The sequence below is a fragment of the Brachyhypopomus gauderio genome, chromosome 5 (assembly GCF_052324685.1).
Source record: "Brachyhypopomus gauderio isolate BG-103 chromosome 5, BGAUD_0.2, whole genome shotgun sequence".
Taxonomy (NCBI): domain Eukaryota; kingdom Metazoa; phylum Chordata; class Actinopteri; order Gymnotiformes; family Hypopomidae; genus Brachyhypopomus; species Brachyhypopomus gauderio.
In genome coordinates, this window is record NC_135215.1 from 8,542,690 (window position 1) to 8,562,451 (window position 19,762).

The window sequence follows — 19,762 nt, forward strand, 5'->3', positions numbered from 1 at the left end:
GAATAAAACAGAGTGGGCGGAGACAGAGGGGGCGGGGACAGAGGGAGCAGGGGAGGGGTCTCGAGGGATGGGGGTGGAGTTAGAGGAGCAGCAGAGCTCAGGTGAGGGGGATGACGAGAGAAGCAGCGAATACGAGGACAGTGAGTTGGACTGGCAGGAGGAGAGAGAGAGAGACAGAGTGGAGATGGAGAGAGAGAGGATGGAGCTGGAACGGGAGAGGGAGGAGGTGCTGGAGAGGGAAGCAGTCACAGCAAGAGAACGACAGGTGGAGAAAGAGATGGAGAGAGAGAGGATAGGAGAGAGAGAGAGAATGCAGTGGGAGATCACAGAGAGAGAGAGGACAGGAGAGGTGGACAGACAGGAGGACTATCTGAGACACATCTCCCAGTATGAGGTGCTAAAGGTAGGATCTGCAGCTTGGTCACCACACAGCCATGTCCACAGAGTCATGCCCATCAATGAAATAATATAAAATACAGCAAAACACAACCTACAATACAATATTGAATGACAATCATTGACATGACATGACAACTCAGATAGTCAGAAAAAGTCTTTCTTTTTTCCGAATGCTGGCTGGAACTTTGAATATTGAAAATTTCAGTGTAGCTTTTGTTCAAAGGTGGTGAAAGTGTTTTTCATTTTTTAATTGTGCTTTTTGGTGTTTTAAAGGGACCTCCTGGTGAAAATGGTATACCAGGCCCAAAGGTGATTCATTTCACAACCCCCCCACCCCCACCCCTTCTAATTCATAGCTAAATTTTGTTTTCTATATTGTTGTAATCTGTTAGGTCATTCTTGCCTCCTAATTTGGTTCAGTCCCACCCACACTTGTGACATCATGCACTCTTGTTCACCATGTTGGGAGATCATTACTGTCAATCACACTCTGTGGGCGGAGCAGCAGTCCCACACCGCTAGCTTTGATGTCTTCCGGGTTTTATCTTTATTTAGCCATGGCTGATCATGTTTAATATGAATATTAATATCCTAGCGCTGATAGCAAACAGCAAGCTTGGAGATGTTTCTGGCTTTTTCTCCTGTTCACTTTTATTTAATAACTGGATATGACAAACAGCCCACAATATAGCCTGTCTGTTGCCTTTTTATTTCACACAGGGGGAGACTGGAGAGAAGGGTCAAAAGGTAATTTAATTTCGAACCAGATAGCGGACAGCTAGCATTGTTCAAGTGGGACATTTTGTTGACTGCCAGAGTTGTGTGATTTTTGTTATTATAGGGAGAACCTGGAATTGGGCACCGTGGACCTGTTGGTCAAGCTGGTGCTCCTGGACAAAAGGTGACCCTTCGTACCCCTAACAGAGGCTGATTAAGCGTGAGTTCCTCTACTGAGGTTTCTGCTGGATGTTCATTTTAGGGTGAACCTGGGGAACCAGGGCCCCCTGGAGCACAAGGCATTCAGGGTATCCGTGGCAACCCTGGAATCCCAGGAACACCGGGTCAAAGAGGCCAGTCAGGAGACCCCGGGGAGTCTGGTAGAGAGGTCAGTATTCATTTTCTCCAGATATAATTCCCATATTCCTAGTTATCCTTGGTAGAAATGGCTGTAAAGATGCTGGTTTGATCAGTTCTCTCATTCCTGTGTAGGGTGACAGAGGAAGAAGAGGGAAAAATGGATCACCTGGCTCTCCGGGTGCACCTGGACATCCAGGAAAGGAGGTACAGTAGCTACACTAAGAAAGAACTGGACTTTGCTTACAAGGTAGACTGACCTTGCATTTATTTCATCATCATCTTTTCAGGGACCACCTGGTCTACCAGGACTGAAAGGGGACAAGGTACATGTCCCCCTAGCTGGGACATTGTTGGCTGTTCTTGTGGTCAGAAATCGATGTTCATAAACTTGCCGTGTGTTATCTGAAGGGTGACAGTATCCCAGGGGAACCAGGAGACAGAGGTGTGGCTGGTCTTCAAGGCCGCAGGGTAACGTAGGAACAGACATTAATGTGGTTGACACTGTACAACTGTACTGAGGCTTAATGTGCCTGAGGCAGAATTTTGTAGTATTGTAGCATTTTATAGTATTGTGTGTCCTGTGTGCTAAGTAGACCCATCTTAGTCTGAAATACTTTCTTACTATAATGATGTTAACAATGTATCTCTGTGGAATTTCTTATAATGTTAGGGGCCCAAGGGCACTGTGGGTACCAGAGGAGCTCCAGGCCTTCTTGTAAGTGATGGGTTTATGGCAGGTTTTGTTACACAAAGCTGTAAAAGCAGAATAAAAGTCTTTATTTTAGATATGTTACATGTTATCCATCATATGATAATTGGTCATTTATAAGATTATGTAACATCTACTTTCAATTAGAAGTCTTTGATAAATGAGTTTAAAATAAAGGTTATGTTTGTTGTCATTTTATATAAAAACTTTTAACTGTAGAGACAATGATGAATAACTATGCAGACAACAACACACAACATGGACAAAAGTGCTCATGAATACATGAGCAAATTATCCAAATGTTATGAACAAATTGAAATTACATTCTTAAAATTATAATGTATTGTTTTTCCTTAACACTTACTAATTAGGGTCCTAAAGGCCTCCCTGGTGTGAAAGGTGAAAAGGTAAGATGACCTTTGAAGATACAAGTACTAGTGCAAACTTCAACTTCAATTGAAATTCTATGGCACCTCACGATAGAAGTTTAAATTTTAATGCGAATGACGGACTATCTTCCCAGTTCCAACAGAGTTTGAGGGCTTGTCAGCTGCTATGACAGGCTCATAGAAGCAGTGTGTTTAAAAGAGACCTGTCTTCTGTGTGTTTAAAAGAGGCCTGTCTTCTCAGAAGTGCCTGAGGCATAGCGAGGCCGTGCTGTAGACGCCCCTCATCTTCCTCTGACATTGGCCTTCTGACTCATGCCAGACCACTCACTGGGCTCATTTATATTCTGACTAACATTCATCTTTTCTCACCCTAATTTTTTTTTGTCATGACACAAATAGTACAAGAACTGTCATCACACAGAGCTGGTATGGCTAACTCTGTTCCAGGAGATCCTACTCTTTAGTGACAAGCCCTATCTAACACACTCTGTGTCTTTGTTGTATCACCATCAAAGTCTTGACCTTGGTCTCATATGTTTGTTTAGAACTGAACCATAGGAGCAGAGTTGAAGAACCATGAATGTTCCCAGAATTACCTAATATCTATGTCAAATAAAGCCTAGTCAATCTCTCAAACATTGCTCTTTCACAGGGTGATAAAGGTTTGCCTGGATATAGAGGAGAAAAGGTAAGAGACAGTTACGTAAGTGACCTGCACACCACTCTGGACTTATGAATTGCATGCTGTGGTCCTGATCCTTCTTGTCGTTGTCCCTGCACAGGGGAGTCCTCTGTCTGTGCCAGGGCCACGTGGCTTTAAGGGATTAAAGGGAGATGCGGTGAGAAACCCGGCCAACCCTGAACTCATCATGTTCTTACGGCTGCATGTGTCTCCTGTTAAGTGGGAGATGTGGGCTGTAAATCACATGGGTGAGAAGCTCATAGGCTCACACTGGCTCTTCTTCTGTGTGGGATGGTAGGGAGACAGAGGTGCTCCAGGGTTTGATGGAGATAAAGGGGAGAAGGGAGAGGATGGCCCTCCCGGACTGAAAGTAAGACATATGCTTTTACTTCTTCATCTATTTGTTTATTTAGCTACTGTGTGTAGTGTACACTCTCCACTGCCACTCCAAACCACTACAGAACACTGCAGCTTGACCAGTTCACTGATGACTGCTTACCACTGCATCTTTCTGCCTTTTATGATGATGCTGTTGTGGTCATTATTGAATGTTTCCCAACATTTGTTTGCCTGCAAGTACTGTGATGAAAATGACACAAAACTCTCAGTGCTGCATTTTGTGGATTAAAATAAATAGGTCACCAGAGACAGTGATTGGTCCAGGCAGCATGCAGATCTTAATATCCCTTCAGATAAAGTGGAGGAGGTGTGCGGTTTAACCCTCCAATTGTAACTGTAATGGTTTATCCCTCATATTCTGACTGTAATGGTTTTACCCACCATTCTGTGACTGTAATGTTTTAACCCACCATTTTGACTGTGAGGGTTTAAACCACCATTCTGATTGTGAGGGTTTAACACACCATTCTGTGATTATAATGATTTAACCCACTATTCTGTGATTATAATGGTTTAACCCACCACTCTGTGATTATAATGGTTTAACCCACCACTCTGTGGCTGTTGGCAGGGTTTGAAAGGAGAGCCTGGGACCAAAGGAAGTATGGGGCTCTTTGGAGCACGAGGCCCCGTAGGACAGAAGGTCCTGTTTTTATTCTGTGTACACTGAAATATCTATGATTAATTAGCTATATATAGTTTTAGCTTTTCAATACATTTTCAGTTGTATTATTTAAGCTATTTCTCATTTGTTTGCTGGCACTGAGTTAATTTAAAATCTTTGAGTGTGTTTGTCATTTGCAGGGAGAACCAGGGGAATTGGGCACTAATGGTGTGGTGGTGAGATTCACAAACACAACATCAATGTTATTCACTTACAATGTTTCCAGATTTGAACACATTTGAAGCAGGGGCGTCTCTGTGGGCTTGTGGGTAGGCACGCTAACAGGGTGGCTTGTGTCCCAGGGTCGTAACGGACAAGACGGACTGAATGGTGAAAAAGGTGACAAGGGCGACATAGGCCTGCAGGGTCAAAAGGGCGACCGAGTAAGAATAAAGATCGCTGACCTTCGACCTCAAGTCAATGTGCTTGTAATAAGAGGGTTTTCCATCCACCGAGATTTTGCGCATTTTGAAAATGCGCATGAAAAAAGCTGGATGGAAAAAGACCAAAATTCGAAAAAAAGCTCCAAATATCGCAAAAAGATTTTTACGCTAGGAGGAGGTGGAAAAGTTAGACTATCGCATCGCCAAAATTCGGAAAAACTGGATGGAAAAGGGTTTTTCGCATAAACGATGACGTATCATGCCTCAAGTCATGTGGTTCTGTACCACTATTGGTACAGAACCACTATTGTTTGGCGTCCTCTCACGTGATCTAAAGTTTATTCGCATAACTGTAATGAATGGAAACAAGGCTTAATTCGCATTTATTTCTGCTGAAACTTGGAATATGCGCATTATTTTTTCGAAAGGTTTGGATGGAAACCCGGCTACAGATGTTGTTTCAGGTTAGCTGGTTTAAGAACTGACAGTAAAGTCAGGTTGAATAAGGTCTGATTTGTTGCCTATGATTGTTCAGATTGAGATGATTAATTAATTACAATGTCTTAATCTTGGCACAAAGCCATTCTTACTCTGATTCTGTGTTGGTGTACAGGGTGATAAAGGAGAGCATGGTTTACCAGGGGATGATGGCATCAAAGGAGAAAAGGTAAATACATAGGCTCCGCCCCCTTTTGCCATTCTATTCAGTTTTGATTGTTTGTTTTCACTTTAATGTAAATGTCAACCAGACACTTGTCTCCACCCTCCACTCTCCAGGGCTTCCGAGGTTTACCTGGACAGATAGGCAGAGCAGGACTAGATGGAGACCGGGTATTCCTCCACCTATACCTCCACCTTGCTGCCGCAGACACAAAACTACTCAGTTGTTCAGTGTTGTGACTCTAATTCACATAAGCAGACTGATCAGATTCCCCCGAATGTCAATCGCAGGGCAGCACAGGAGCATCTGGGACCCCTGGCACTCCAGGACTGCATGGGCTCCCTGGACACAAAGTCAGGCAATCCATCTCCTCTAAGATCCTCATGATCCTGCTCACACAATCAATTAATTTAGTTTTGTAACCATTTCTGCTCAACGATCTGCGAAATCCTAAAAATGACATTGACAATGACGTTCAATGACATTGGTTGCATACTTAAAATGGGATGAGTGCTGAAGTGTTGATGGTGTTTGGAGAAACAAATGGGATGATTCACAAGTGGTAATGTCTTGATATTGTTTAGGGAGATAAAGGTGATGAGTTATAAGGTGCTGTGTTATTGTTTATAAAGGTGATGAGTTATAGGGTACTGTGTTATTGTTTAGGGAGATGAAGGTGATGAGTTATAGGGTACTGTGTTATTGTTTATAAAGGTGATGTGTTATAGGGTACTGTGTTATTGTTTATAAAGGTGATGTGTTATAGGGTACTGTGTTATTGTTCAGGGAGATAAAGGTGATGAGTTATAGGGTACTGTGTTATTGTTTAGGGAGATAAAGGTGATGAGTTATAGGGTACTGTGTTATTGTTTAGGGAGATAAAGGTGATGAGTTATAGGGTACTGTGTTATTGTTTATAAAGGTGATGTGTTATAGGGTACTGTGTTATTGTTTATAAAGGTGATGTGTTATAGGGTACTGTGTTATTGTTTAGGGAGATAAAGGTGATGAGTTATAGGGTGCTGTGTTATTGTTTATAAAGGTGATGAGTTATAGGGTACTGTGTTATTGTTTAGGGAGATAAAGGTGATGAGTTATAGGGTACTGTGTTGTTGTTTATAAAGGTGATGAGTTATAGGGTACTGTGTTATTGTTTATAAAGATGATGAGTTATAGGGTAGTGTTATTGTTTATAAAGGTGATGAGTTATAGGGTACTGTGTTATTGTTTAGGGAGATAAAGGTGATGAGTTATAGGGTACTGTGTTATTGTTTAGGGAGATAAACTGATGAGTTATAGGGTACTGTATTATTGTTTATAAAGGTGATGAGTTATAGGGTACTGTGTTATTGTTTATAAAGATGATGAGTTATAGGGTACTGTGTTATTGTTTAGGGAGATAAAGGTGATACAGGTCTGAATGGACTTGATGGTGCACCAGGAAGAAATGGAGAGAAGGTCAGTATTTGAATTCTTTGGGGTTTTTTTGTTTGTTTTGTCATGGAGGAAATGGTTATACTTTTATTATGACATAGAGACATGGATCTCAGTGGTGTGGCCTGTGCTTTGTCTGCAGGGATCTACTGGATTTCCAGGTTTCCCTGGATTTAAAGGTTCAAAAGGTCCACCAGGACCCATTGGAGCTCCGGGTCGACCCGGTCTTGTTGGCCCCAAAGGAGAAATTGGACCAAAGGTATTCATGTGTGTGCTTCTATGTAGTGATCTAAGTCTTGCATTGTACTTTATTTTCCTTGTATTTGCATTTGACCATTGGCCAGCGTTAATTTCAAACCACGTCTGTAGAAGACTTAAACTGCTCTAATCAATTCTGAAGCTCTAGTTACCGAGCACTTAGTCAAATAAAGAATACATCCCCTCCCTTCAGTTCCACACCCACCAAACCACACCCCCTTAGCACACAGCCTAGCCTCCTATTGGCTAGGTTCACACAAAACAGGGAGGGAGGGAGGTCTGCCTAATAGTAGAGACATAGTACAGGACAAAATCTGTCCGTTTAAATGTGTAGTTACTGAATCCTTTACAGGGTCCTTTACAGTCTCCAAACTTTTTTTTCCTTTCTGAAAGTGTCTATTTTAGTGAGAGCTACCACAATGTAAAAACAGTTCAGGCATTCTTTTATTGCTTATTTCAGCTTAAAGGCTCATTTTCGTGATGTTCGCTATCTTACTTTTGGAGTATCTGAAGGTATTTTTGTACTTTCTAATCACTGCATTGCATGATTGCACACAGATCATATGATTGTGGGTAGTCAGTAGATCATCCCCAATAGCCACAATAATGGAAGACATGTCAGTAACTAAACAAGAGTTACATTTATAGCCAAGCTATTCTTACCACCCACAACCCTGCTGCTGCAATTAGGTGCCTCCGGATTTTGACCTACTAGTGGACACAGTTAGTGACTGCGCTCGCTCACTGAAGGGAGGATGAGTTTAAAGAGTTTGTGTCTTCCCCTGTTTCAACTGTCAGCTGTTTCCTGCTGGGTGTAGGCACCATGCCTGAATCACAGCTGTACTACAGCTAAATTTGAGCATGGTGTAGGCTCATTTGCCTCAGGAGAACAGCTGCCTGATCCAATCACATTCAGGAGCACAATTGCCTGATCCAATCACATTCAGGAGCACAGCTGCCTGATCCAATCACATTCAATATCACATCACAGCTGTCTCGTCCAATCACATTCCATCCATGGACCCATACATATGTTGGCACACCCTCATGTTGACTGCATCCTAACATTAGGCATCCCTCCTAAAGACAGACGTGCTTTATCTAGAGATGAGTACGGAGCACAACTAAATGTCTGATGCTACACACAACTTGTGTTTAATTTACTGTTTTATTTTTTTGTTTATTTTATTTACTGCTTTTATTTTTGTTGCTTTTGTTATATTGCTTTGTAGTGCTCTGTGGTGGCTCAGTATGGTACAGGTGTGAAAGGCCAACAAATTTGTTTTATATCACACACTTATATAACACAGTTATATCATACATTTACCACTCACTTATATCAGTTAAATCACACACTTATATTACACACATATATCACTTACTGGTATATCATACACTTCTCACATACCTCTTACTTATATCACCCACATATATCATTATATGAATGATGATAAAGTTTTAGCTGTCTGATGATAAACTGTTAGGTGACTGATGATAAACTGTTAGGTGTCTGATTATATAGTGTTAGCTGTCTGATGATAAACTGTTAGGTGTCTGATTATAAAGTGTTACCTGTCTGATGATAAACGGTTAGGTGTCTGATTATAAAGTGCTAGCTGTCTGATGATAAACGGTTAGGTGTCTGATTATAAAATGTTACCTGTCTGATGATAAACGGTTAGGTGTCTGATTATAAAGTGCTAGCTGTCTGATGTATAAGTGTGGGCCATGTGCTGGATCTCCAGGGAGAGACAGGCAGAAGAGGCAGAGGGAAGCTTTGCCAGAGAGGTCTCCCTGGAGCTCCTGGACAAAGAGGCCTGGACGTAAGTTCTCTTCATCCCTGTGTCCGACCCCACATGGTGCCCAGCGCCACGCTCTGATGTCCTGCGTGTGCTCTCCTCACAGGGAGACATCGGAGGAGAGGGTAGGAAGGGAGAGAAAGGCGAACCGGGACTCACGGTGAGTTTGTGAACCCCTGTCCTCAGTTCTAGCACAGAGGTCCTCCTGTCCTCCAGCCGGGGAACGTCTGTTCTCCTGGGTGTAAGAGCTTGTCCCTTGTCCCTTATCACATAGGCAGAAGATGTGAAGGACCTGGTGACCAAAGAAGTGGTGGAAAAGTGTGGTGAGTTAACGGACAACATTGTGTGTGTGTGTGTGTGTGTGTGGTGTGTGTTTGTGTGTGTGTTTGTGTGTGTGTGTGTGTGTGTGTGTGTGTGTGTGTGTGTGTGTGTGTGTGTGTGTGTGTGTGTGTGTGCGTGTGTGTTTGTGTGCGTGTGCATGTGCGTGTGCACGTGTTTGTGTGCGTGTGTGTGTGTGTGTGTGTGCGTGTGTGTTTTGGAGGGACTGGGTGGGTTATGTGCACACTTTTGCCTATTGGTATGTATTTGTGTTTATCCAAGTACAGTCCTGTGCTCTGAGTCCCCTGCTGTTGCAGTATGGTGACACTAAGGGCTCGGCCATCTGTCATGCCAGAGTGTGTTCTCTCAGTGGAACACACTGCTAAGCTTTCTGCCTTCACGAGTCATTCACACACAACATTACGAGAAAAAAATATACCCATTAATAAATTAAACATGCCACACTGTGTGTTTTTATTATGAAGTCTGAAATGAGAAAAAGTCACTTTCCAGCTCTAAAAATGTCTCGCTGATCAGAAGTTTGCCATACAGATCTTTTATTTTAGTTGCTTCGGTGTAAGAAAGCACACAGAGAGTGTGATAGCGTTCGTGATACCTGATTCTTTCTCAAGGGAAAGACTTCCTTCTTGTCGTGAACACCAATGATCCGGATGAAGGGAGCATTCTGGAGGAGTTGGAGGAGGGGGGAAGAGAGGACTCTCTCTCTCTTCCCATTCACAGCCTCACTGAAAAGATGGGTGTGGAGATAGAGGAGCAAACGACGCCAGCTCCTGAGGGGCCAGCGCTAGTGTACAGAAACATCACAGGTTAGCACTCCTGATGATCAGCTCGGCACTTCTTTGGTCACAGTCAGCTCTGGTAAGTGAATTAGTTTCGGTATGATTACCACATGCCAACTTATTCTAGCATTGAGAGATGCGAGGACTATCGTGGACAAGCATGGACTACATGTTAACATCCCAACATAAAAATCAACATCCCAAAATCAACGTTAGCATCCCAACATTAATCTCCCAACATCAACATCCCAACATTAACATCCCAACATTCATCTCCCTTTGGTCAGGCAGTGGCAAATCTGCCTCAGTATGTCAGAAAAGTGAATTAGCAATATTCATGTCTAACATGCAACTGTGTTAGTTACTCACTTCTGTACAAGTAAAAAAGTCAAAAGTCAAATGAGCAAAGATGAGGAGCAGAACAGGACAGAATCTGTGTTAGAGCAGCTGTTGTTTCTGCTCCGATTATTGATCCTTAAAGTGTGTGTGGAGGATCAAAAAAGGCATGTCACTGTGTTTCAGTGTTCTTTGGCTCTCTCACCCCCCAACACACACACACACACACCCACTTGCAGAGGTGTATAATCCAGATTCAGAAAGTAAAAGTCATCACCAGGATTTTGCTCAGGCTTCCTGGATTGTGTTGATTCCACTCATTTTACCTGGATTGCACTAATTAGAAAATCTAGCAAGCTTGAGCAAAATCCTGGTGAGGGCTTTTACTTTCTGAACCTGGATTATACACCTCTGCACACTTGTTAAATATGAATGTATAAGGAAGCCAGGGGAGTGGCATGTAACACTAACAGGTGAATAAAGTTCTGAACTCACCTGTTTGTGCCATGCAGGAGTCACAGAAGAGGGACTGCAGGACGTGAGACATCGCAGGAACACTCTCAGAAACATACCAGGTACACACACACACACACACACACACACACACACACACACACACACACACACACACACACACACACACATCATACACACACACACACACACACACACACACACACACACATACACACACACACACACACGCACGCTGGATTTGTAACAAGATCAGCAGAGAACTTAAACGTGTGTGTGTGAATTTGTGTGTCTGATATATATTTATATAGAGAGGGTAGTCTTTGTGAACATGCATGATCTGTACCATGAACAGTCAGACAGCTGCTAGCATTAAGCCATCATGCTTGAAGTCGGTTTTTGCTCATGTTTCAGTGAGCGGCACTGTGGGCTCTGAGGGGGAGGTGTGTCTCGCGCCCATGTCCGAGGGACACTGCTCAGACTACACGCTGCTCTGGTACTTTCACGCCCGCTCCGGGCGTTGCCGACCATTCGTGTACAGTGGCTGCGGGGGGAACAGAAACCGTTTCCAGACAAAACACGACTGCCAGACCTACTGTGTCCTGCTGGGACAAATAGGTAACGAGTCTATCACCGTCACCCCACAGACAGCCAGAGAGTCACCATCAGAACAGAGTACGGTTATCAGTCCACACAGTCAGAACAGACTACGGTTAGAGTTTACACCATCAGTACAGAGTACGGTTATCAGTCCACACAGTCAGAACAGACTACGGTTAGAGTTCACACCATCAGTACGGACTACGGTTAGAGTTCACACCATCAGTACGGACTACGGTTAGAGTTCACATCATCAGTACGGACTACGGTTAGAGTTCACACCATCAGAACGGACTACGGTTAGAGTTCACATCATCAGTACGGACTACGGTTAGAGTTCACACCATCAGAACGGACTACGGTTAGAGTTCACACCATCAGTACAGACTACGGTTAGAGTTCACACCATCAGTACAGACTACGGTTAGAGTTCACACCGTCAGAACGGACTACGGTTAGAGTTCACACCATCAGAACGGACTACGGTTAGAGTTCACACCATCAGTACGGACTACGGTTAGAGTTTACACCATCAGAACAGACTACGGTTAGAGTTCACACCATCAGAACGGACTACTGTTAGAGTTCACACCGTCAGAACGGACTACGGTTAGAATTCACATCATCAGAACGGACTACGGTTAGAATTCACATCATCAGAACGGACTACGGTAAGACTTCGCATATGTTATAAAGAATGACGGGCAGATTTGCCATAGCAGGACGTGTAAAGAGAAGATCAGAGAGAGGAAAGGTTAGACTCCCTTATTCATGTCTACTTTAACATCTTTGTGTTTCCATGACTGGGCATTTTTACACTTTAACATCTTTGTGTTTCTTCTATCTCCTCAGGGGCTGGATCTTGATGGCAGAACATGGAACAAGAATGTTTATATTCCACATGTTTTTGTTTAAAATGTTTAGTATTGTTATTGTTGGTTTTGTTATTTTCTTAATGGCCGTAATAGTCACATTTTGTCTCCATGTATACTTGCAGCTGATCTGTTTACTGTACATCGTGCTGGCATTTCTTAGCCTTTTGGAATTACTTTGAGTGTTTTTTTTTTTTATGGACTTATTTTAATTAATTTTCATACATTTGCAGGTTATATCAATAGTTGCATATCTGAGATTTAAATATTGTTGCATTGCCTACACTACTGCATTCATTACATTTCCGTCCTTGGTTTATATTAATAGGAATATACTATTTATATCAAGGTTTATAACCCAAGTTATGTGGTACCTATAGACGAAGACCATGGATAGAATGCACATTTGAACAGTAGTCCACCTTGATTAAACGACGTGGTCACTGTGGGCCTCCTACACTACTTTAGTGTGGCCTGTTCATTATTACTGCATATCTTGGGGCTACTGTTTGCACTAATGGTGCCTTATTATATTATATTACAGTTATGAACAGTTATATATAACTTCTGAATTACGTTTATTTGTAAGGCACCATTACATCAAAAGAAAGTGTGTATGCCGTTATGGGAGTGTGTGCATTATTTGGGTGTGTATGTGTGTGTGTGTGCATGTGTGTGCGTGTGTGTGCATGTGTGTGCATGCGTGCGTGTGTGTGTGTGTGTGTGTGTGTGTGTGTGTGTGTGTGTGTGTGCATGCGTGCGTGTCTGCACGCGTAGCTGCGTGGGTCTAACATCGTGACCCTCCTCTCTCTTGCTTTAGTCCAGTTCTCTGTGAGCCTCATCCTGTGTTTCAGTGCTGAGTTTGTTGAGTCGTGTCTGCACTGTGCTTCCTGGGGCCAAATCGTTAAAGAACTTTTTTTAACATATGTGTGTGTGTGTGGGTGTGTTGGTGTATGTGGGAGTGTGTATGTATGTATGTATGTATGTGTTTGTGTGTGTTCTTCCTGTATTGTCACTTCACCTTAGTTACACATCTCACTGACCTCAATACCTCTTTTCATCTTTCTCTCTTCTATGAGACAAGGTGTTGCCCCAGTACCTGTTCTGACTTTGATTTTCATTCTGGTCTTACATAAGCTCGTTTTGGCTGGCCTTATGGTCTGCTTGCTTGTCTCATCGGCACGTTGTGTCCAAGCAGTAGGGGGCGCCGTGTTGGTGGGCAGCACTCCAGATGAAGACACAGTGAGGCTGGGTGTCTGAAGACACGTTGTGTTTCTAGGGGAATCCCAGGCTGATCTGAAGTTGGCAACACTAGGAGAATAGGAAGGCATGCTAGGAGATGAACACATGAACCCTAGCCCTAACCCTAGACTAGGAGATGAGCACATGAACCCTAGCCCTAACCCTAGACTAGGAGATGAGCACATGAACCCTAGCCCTAACCCTGTGGCTAGGAGTTGAAGCATCCATGACACAGCATGTACTTTCTACACGTGAACTCCTAGTCAGCCTCACTGAAAACTGCTTAATGAAAAATTACAACTAAGCATTACATGCCATTGTAATACTTCTGTTATATCAGTAGTGAACTTTGTAATGCTGGCAGCTTGTCTTTGTCTGTTTTGAGACACACACCTTTGGTGTGATCATGCAGCAGAATGTAAACACTTGTGTTTTGAACAGTGTGTGTGTCCTATATTGGCCACACTTGTGGGCAAACACGAAAGCAGCCACTCGACCTCAAACACAGAGACCAGGGGTCTTTGACTGTCATGTCAATGGATTCAATGTATGAAGCCAGATCCTTAAACGCGAGAGGCCGCTTTCGCCATTCCAAATGCCTCAGTCAAAACCATTACGTGTTAATGAACCAATAAATACATCAGCGGCGAAAATGAGTGTAAAAATACCAGGTTCACGTGTTTTTATTTTCTAACATGGGCTAAAGCACAGGGTAGACTCAAACGACAAGCGTTTACAACTTCATCTTCAATCTTTTCAGCCCTGGCGCGAATGTTATCCTCACACGTCCCTGGATTCACCAGTTACAACTACAGACACACTAGAGAAAAAAAATCTTGATTCTTATTTTATGTCACCGTTAACTACACGGGGTTGACGCGAACTTAATAGGCCTATCTATCTACCTATTTATCACAAGAGCTTGTGGCTAGATCTGACAGTGTTCAACGCTGTAGCGAACGGCAGTAACTTTGTTTTACCGCAAAATATGAAAACGATTGAAACCATTAATAACCCAATTAAATCCACTGGGAAATGTACGATCTGGTAAATGTAGTGGTAAATGTACGATCTGGTAAATGTAGTGGTAAATGTACGCTCTTCTGACTTGTCCGCGGTGTAGCACTAGGTCCTGCTTCTCGTCCCGCTTAGCAGTAAATGAATAACATGAATGAAGAACGTTGGTATGATTGAAACGCAATTTGGCCTCTATGAAGGTTCTGGGCGGAAACTGCTGGCCACTGTCATTGAAATTGCCGATTTCGGAAGTGCTCTGTTTGCTTATTAAGTCAATATGATAATTAATACATATAATCTCCCGACCCCCCCCCCCCAAAAAAAAAACAAAAAACTCATCGGATCTACACGATTCACGTAGGTCACCCTTTTCAACTTCAAAACGGCGAATTTCGCCGAAAGGTGACAGATTTTCATGCCTGGAAAGTTGCGTGTGCGAGTGTCAATTGCTAAGCGGGAAGACCGCTAGCAACCGCGGACAATCTATAATAGTAGCAAAAACAAACGATGCAGCGCTTCGCACTATAGTGAGCAAACAAGCCCGCGGGCGACTCATGACGTGGGTGACCCCTGGTTTATTCAATATTGACGGCAGCCTAACTTTTTGATTGGCAGCTAATTGAGAAATAGAACACGAGAGGGAGTGTGTTATCGTGAATATATGTACATGCCGTTACTTGACAACGCATCCGCGGAGTGATACAGAGAACGAGAATACCGTGCTGTTATCACACATATCTGCAGGGTTAGAACACTTCTCAACCAGTCGGATTGTGAACTAACTGTTGTATAATTGGCGAATAATCATTTAGTGTTAGAAGGGGAGGGACAACTGTGAATTTTGATTGGACATAAATTTAAGTAGATTTCTCGATGTAACCAATTAGGTTTACAAATTTATATGTAATTCATTGGCCCTTTGGCGAGCTACTCGGAAAGGGGTGGCGAGCTACTGGTAGCTCGCGAGCGACGTGTTGGAGACCCCTGCTCTAGACACACGAGTGCCTTTCAACACATACAAATGTCTCTCAACACACACAGGTGTCTCTCAACACACACAAATGTCTCTCAACACACACGAGTGTCTCTCAACACACACGAGTGTCTCTCAACACACACGAGTGCCTCTCAACACACACGAGTGCCTCTCAACACACACTCATTAAGTCATGAATGACCACTCTACTCTGGTCTATAACTACAGACTTTATTTTGGTTTATACCTACATACTCTACTCTGGTCTATAACCAGTGATGCCGGTAACGCGTTACTTAGTAACGCGTTACTGTAGTCGGACTACTTTTTTCAGTAACGAGTAGTCTAACGCAACTACTATTTAAAAACTAGTAGTCAGATTAAAGTTACTTATCTAAAACATCGTGCGTTACTATTTCTGCATTTCGGGGGAACGTAGGTTATATTTATTCATTCTTATTTTTTGGCTACACGTTTCTTACGCGGTTACGTCATCTCTGCTCTGCGGCGCCAAAGTCAGATGGAAGGAGAGGTTCGCCTTTAGCAGCTGGAAATACAGGCATTATTTTGATTTTATTTCGGCTAAGGAAGACAACATTAAGGTCCGTTGTACACTCTGTCCTGGCGACAGAGTGCTGTCTACTTTCAAAAACACAACGTCAAACCTGAAAAAAAAAAAAAAAACCGGGGCTTGGCGGCGAACGTAAATTGTTACCGGGCGGGGTGTAAAATTGACTAAATTCAGTATTATATCGCGATCGATCGATCGCCGGTGGTTGGCGCCAGATCGAACTAGTAACTCATTGAATCATAGATGTGGATCAGAGGTAAATAAACTGGATTTTTTTTTCGGCGTGAGATATCGGAAGTGTGGCGTAAGCGTGTGAAGACAGTCAAATGCGTGTGTCTCAATGCGTGACAGTTGGCAACCCTGTAAGTGGGCGGAGTTGAACAGAAAGACTGTCTTATTTATTTATTTAAAAAACATGTAAGCCTATTTCAAGAAAAAGTTTACAAATGCCAGTGTCATTTTTGATGTTCCGGTTAAAATACATGTCAATAAAGTGAGTATTGGCAGAACTGGTAGTCATTTTCATGTTATAGGGGCGGGGGATCAGCCTCTGCTGAAAGTAACTAAAAGTAATCTAACTTAGTTACTTTTAAAAGCAAGTAGTCAGTAACTTAACTGAGTTACTTTTTAAAGAAGTAGTCAGTAGTCAGTAGTCGGATTACTGTTTCAAAGTAACTATGGCAACACTGTCTATAACTACAGACTCTACTCTGGTCTATTGCTGCAGACTGGTCTGTAACTACAGACTACTCTGATATATTACTGCAGACTGATCTATAACTGCAGACTCTACGCTGGTCTGTAACTGCAGACTCTACTCTGGTCTATAAATACAGACTCTACTCTGGTCTGTAACTACAGACTCTACTCTGGTCTGTAATTACAGACTCTACTCTGGTCTGTAACTTCAGACTCTACTCTGGTCTGTAACTACAGACTCTACTCTGGTCTATAACTACAGACTCTGGTCTACTGCTGCAGACTCTTCCAGATAATAATGATAAACCTTACGCTCCACATTGCAAAAGTATACAGTAAATAGTAGTACATTTTTACTAATTTTACTAAATAAAAAGTCAATTATGCTGATGTCAGAAATGAATTTCAGATACATCTCATCTAAATAAACGGAGATTTCAAAACTCTTTGCAGTCGGATCTTTGGTGTACATTAGTATTGAATATTTATACCTTTGGACGATAGTGAAGAATCAACATTTAGCCTATAGGGTGATAAAAAATGACACTTGGATATTAAAGCCTATTTCAAATACAAAATTACTGCTGCACTGTAGGACATTATTCCAGCTTTGATTCCCAAATCTGATTTCTTTTCATATAGTTCAATAGAATATAAAAAAAACATCTGAACATTGTATTTCAAATACATGTAATGAAGGCACATAGTTTAGTTGATATTTTACACTACCTAACATTGTGCAGCTCTTAAGAGTATCAACACATGTCTTCCTGCGCACTGCGCACCTCTCCTATTTTAAGTCAGGGGTGAACGGATAATTAGCTGATTAACCTAATCTCCCTTTCGGGAAGGGGGAAAGTTTGTCCGATTTTGTCTCAATTTCACTGCTGAGCTACTTCAGGACTGCACGGTTTGTGTACGGGTTATAAAGCCAACTGTGCTGCAGAGTCTGAGGTTGTGTGAGACTACAGAACGACGCAAATATTTCATTTCTAAACTTTGTGATAAGTCACGTGTATCTTCATCAGATGAATGGAATCGATTGAAATGAAATGCCCAATAAACAAGGTGCATCACCGACAAGTGAACGTCGTTAGATATGAATATAGCATTGCTGCGTAAAGCCTCAGTCTCCGGGGGCAGAAGTTTTTGGACAGTGCGCTGTGTTGACGCGCACATACCAAGCGCTGATGGGTTTTACTGGGAGGTGAGCAGCATGTCAGACGTGTGACGTTACTGCTGGCGTACGGTCCAGTGTAATTGTGCTGGACTAAATGAATCCCCGTCGGACTGGCTTACCTTCCAAGTGCGTTACACCATCTGTTCAGTTGGGAAGCGCGGTCTATAGGAAATGAGCCTATAAAACTTTTGCTTACAGCACTAATTTGCGCACTAACTTCTACTTGACGGTGCTGTTTGTTGATTTTGATTGGATTGTCAATTTTATACAAGTGATCTTTACTTGAAAACACTAAACTAATCCGACGCTGCAGGTACGTTTTAAAACATTACATTCTATACATTTTATATTGCCATAATATAAAAGATTTTTGTTTACGAATATAGCTACAATTTATAGCAGTTTCAAAAGTAGGTTAAAATCAATTGACATTTGTTTATACAAGTTGTACTTTACCATTTCTTCATTATGATTGTAATAGCGCAAAGTCCCGGGTGCGTATTCGAGATTGTTATTTATCCAGGACCAAAGCGAAACGCACTAATCTGGGTTTTCTGGCAGGACGGAGATGCCGTTTGCGAAAACCTTCCTTGTGCTGGCTGTGCTGTGCGCACCCAGCTCCAGTCTGTCATATTTCGTCTTCGACAGTGAGTTTCTTCCCCGGTCAAACGATGATGAACATCCAGTAAACTCACCGTACGACACCCTGAACCTCCTCTACAAGTCCGGAGACACACTTTCGTCTCAAGAGTCGCGGGAGAAAAGGACGTTGCCCGGATCCAACTACAAGTATTTAAGTCAGACCCTTCTCAGGAGTAAGATGTATCGGAACAGCGCAAAGACTGACCGGCGCAACCAGGTGACCCTGTCCCTGGACGTGCCCACCAGCATCATGAACATCCTCTTTGACATCGCCAAAGCCCAGAACCTGCGCGCCAAAGCCGCACACAACGCGCGCTTACTGGCCCAGATTGGGAGACGAAAATAAACTCTGAACTAGTACGAGTGATTTACAATATTTATATTTTACAAAAGCATACATACTCACTCATTTGTGTGTAATAAATGTTATTCAGTTGACTTGCGAAATCAGCAGATGCGCAGAATAGGAAAAGTTATTCTGAGAGGTATTTGTGACTCGGGCTGGTTCACATAAGAATGTAAATGTCAGCCTTTGTTTCAACAGAGATATCTTACAAATGGGGAGTTTAAAATGATTAAAAAGCATCACGATAATTCATATCAGTGCCGACAGGCATACAAAACACTGGATTACTAAAATGCATATGCTAATAAATGTTCGGTTGATTCGAAGTCAAGTGCATTCTTTAGCGCTGAAAAGCTTGCAGGGGTGCGAAAAGTGGGCAATTGCGTAAAGGCACGAGATACTTTTATCTCCTTCGCTGAAGAGATGAAGATGAGGCAGGTGAGTTCAACTGTACTAAAGACTTGTAGCCTGAAACCCATGAAGACCACGCTAGTTCCAAATGTGGCTATAACATGCGAGATACGAACTGTATGTCCTCCACGACTACTGCCAAAAGTAATTATTTTATAACGGGGAGCTCAAGTAGACCTTCGGTTCTTACACTTTGAGTAGACTAACGAAAAAAAAGTCCTGTTTCCAAATTTGTGCAAGGAAGTATTGTAATTCTTGTACACAGTATTGTAGCCTGCTTCAGTCCTACTATTTCTTCTAAGGTAGAACTTTTTAACGAATCAAAACACCCACGCTCAATCATGTCCTCTTTATTGTAGCTTTTGTTTATTCATTTGGGTTGAGAGATGAAAACTAGGCCTACTAAACTAATGAAAACAGCTAA

General features: G+C 42.5%; 2 protein-coding genes across 2 annotated transcripts; both read left to right on the forward strand.

Annotated features, from left to right (window-relative positions):
- Nucleotides 1–67: 67 nt before the first annotated feature.
- On the forward strand, nt 68–16,191 carry LOC143513765 (uncharacterized). Its single transcript, XM_077004497.1, has 28 exons — nt 68–403; nt 673–708; nt 1,120–1,146; nt 1,241–1,300; nt 1,379–1,504; nt 1,609–1,680; nt 1,764–1,799; nt 1,885–1,944; nt 2,147–2,191; nt 2,557–2,592; nt 3,227–3,262; nt 3,357–3,413; nt 3,555–3,626; nt 4,227–4,298; nt 4,460–4,495; nt 4,622–4,702; nt 5,316–5,369; nt 5,480–5,533; nt 5,654–5,716; nt 6,759–6,821; nt 6,940–7,056; nt 8,801–8,878; nt 8,961–9,014; nt 9,129–9,177; nt 9,805–9,999; nt 10,821–10,883; nt 11,197–11,400; nt 12,235–16,191. Exons 1-28 carry the CDS (start codon nt 68–70, stop codon nt 12,246–12,248), a joined length of 2,196 nt encoding a protein of 731 aa, XP_076860612.1. The 3' UTR covers nt 12,249–16,191.
- A 945-nt stretch (nt 16,192–17,136) lies between these two features.
- Nucleotides 17,137–19,228, forward strand: ucn3l (urocortin 3, like). Its single transcript, XM_077005365.1, has 2 exons — nt 17,137–18,252; nt 18,501–19,228. The coding sequence occupies exon 2, from the start codon at nt 18,508–18,510 to the stop codon at nt 18,925–18,927; it is 420 nt and encodes a 139-aa protein (XP_076861480.1). The 5' UTR covers nt 17,137–18,252; nt 18,501–18,507; the 3' UTR covers nt 18,928–19,228.
- The last annotated feature ends 534 nt before the right edge of the window (nt 19,229–19,762 follow it).

Coding starts and splice junctions, on each gene's coding strand:
- ucn3l (XM_077005365.1), top strand. CDS start 18,508: ATGCCGTTTGCGAAAACCTTCCTTGTGCTGGCTGTGCTGTGCGCACCC.
- LOC143513765 (XM_077004497.1), top strand. CDS start 68: ATGGGGGTGGAGTTAGAGGAGCAGCAGAGCTCAGGTGAGGGGGATGAC. Junction 404..672: donor CCCAGTATGAGGTGCTAAAG/GTAGGATCTGCA, acceptor GGTGTTTTAAAG/GGACCTCCTGGTGAAAATGG. Junction 1,945..2,146: donor CTGGTCTTCAAGGCCGCAGG/GTAACGTAGGAA, acceptor TTATAATGTTAG/GGGCCCAAGGGCACTGTGGG.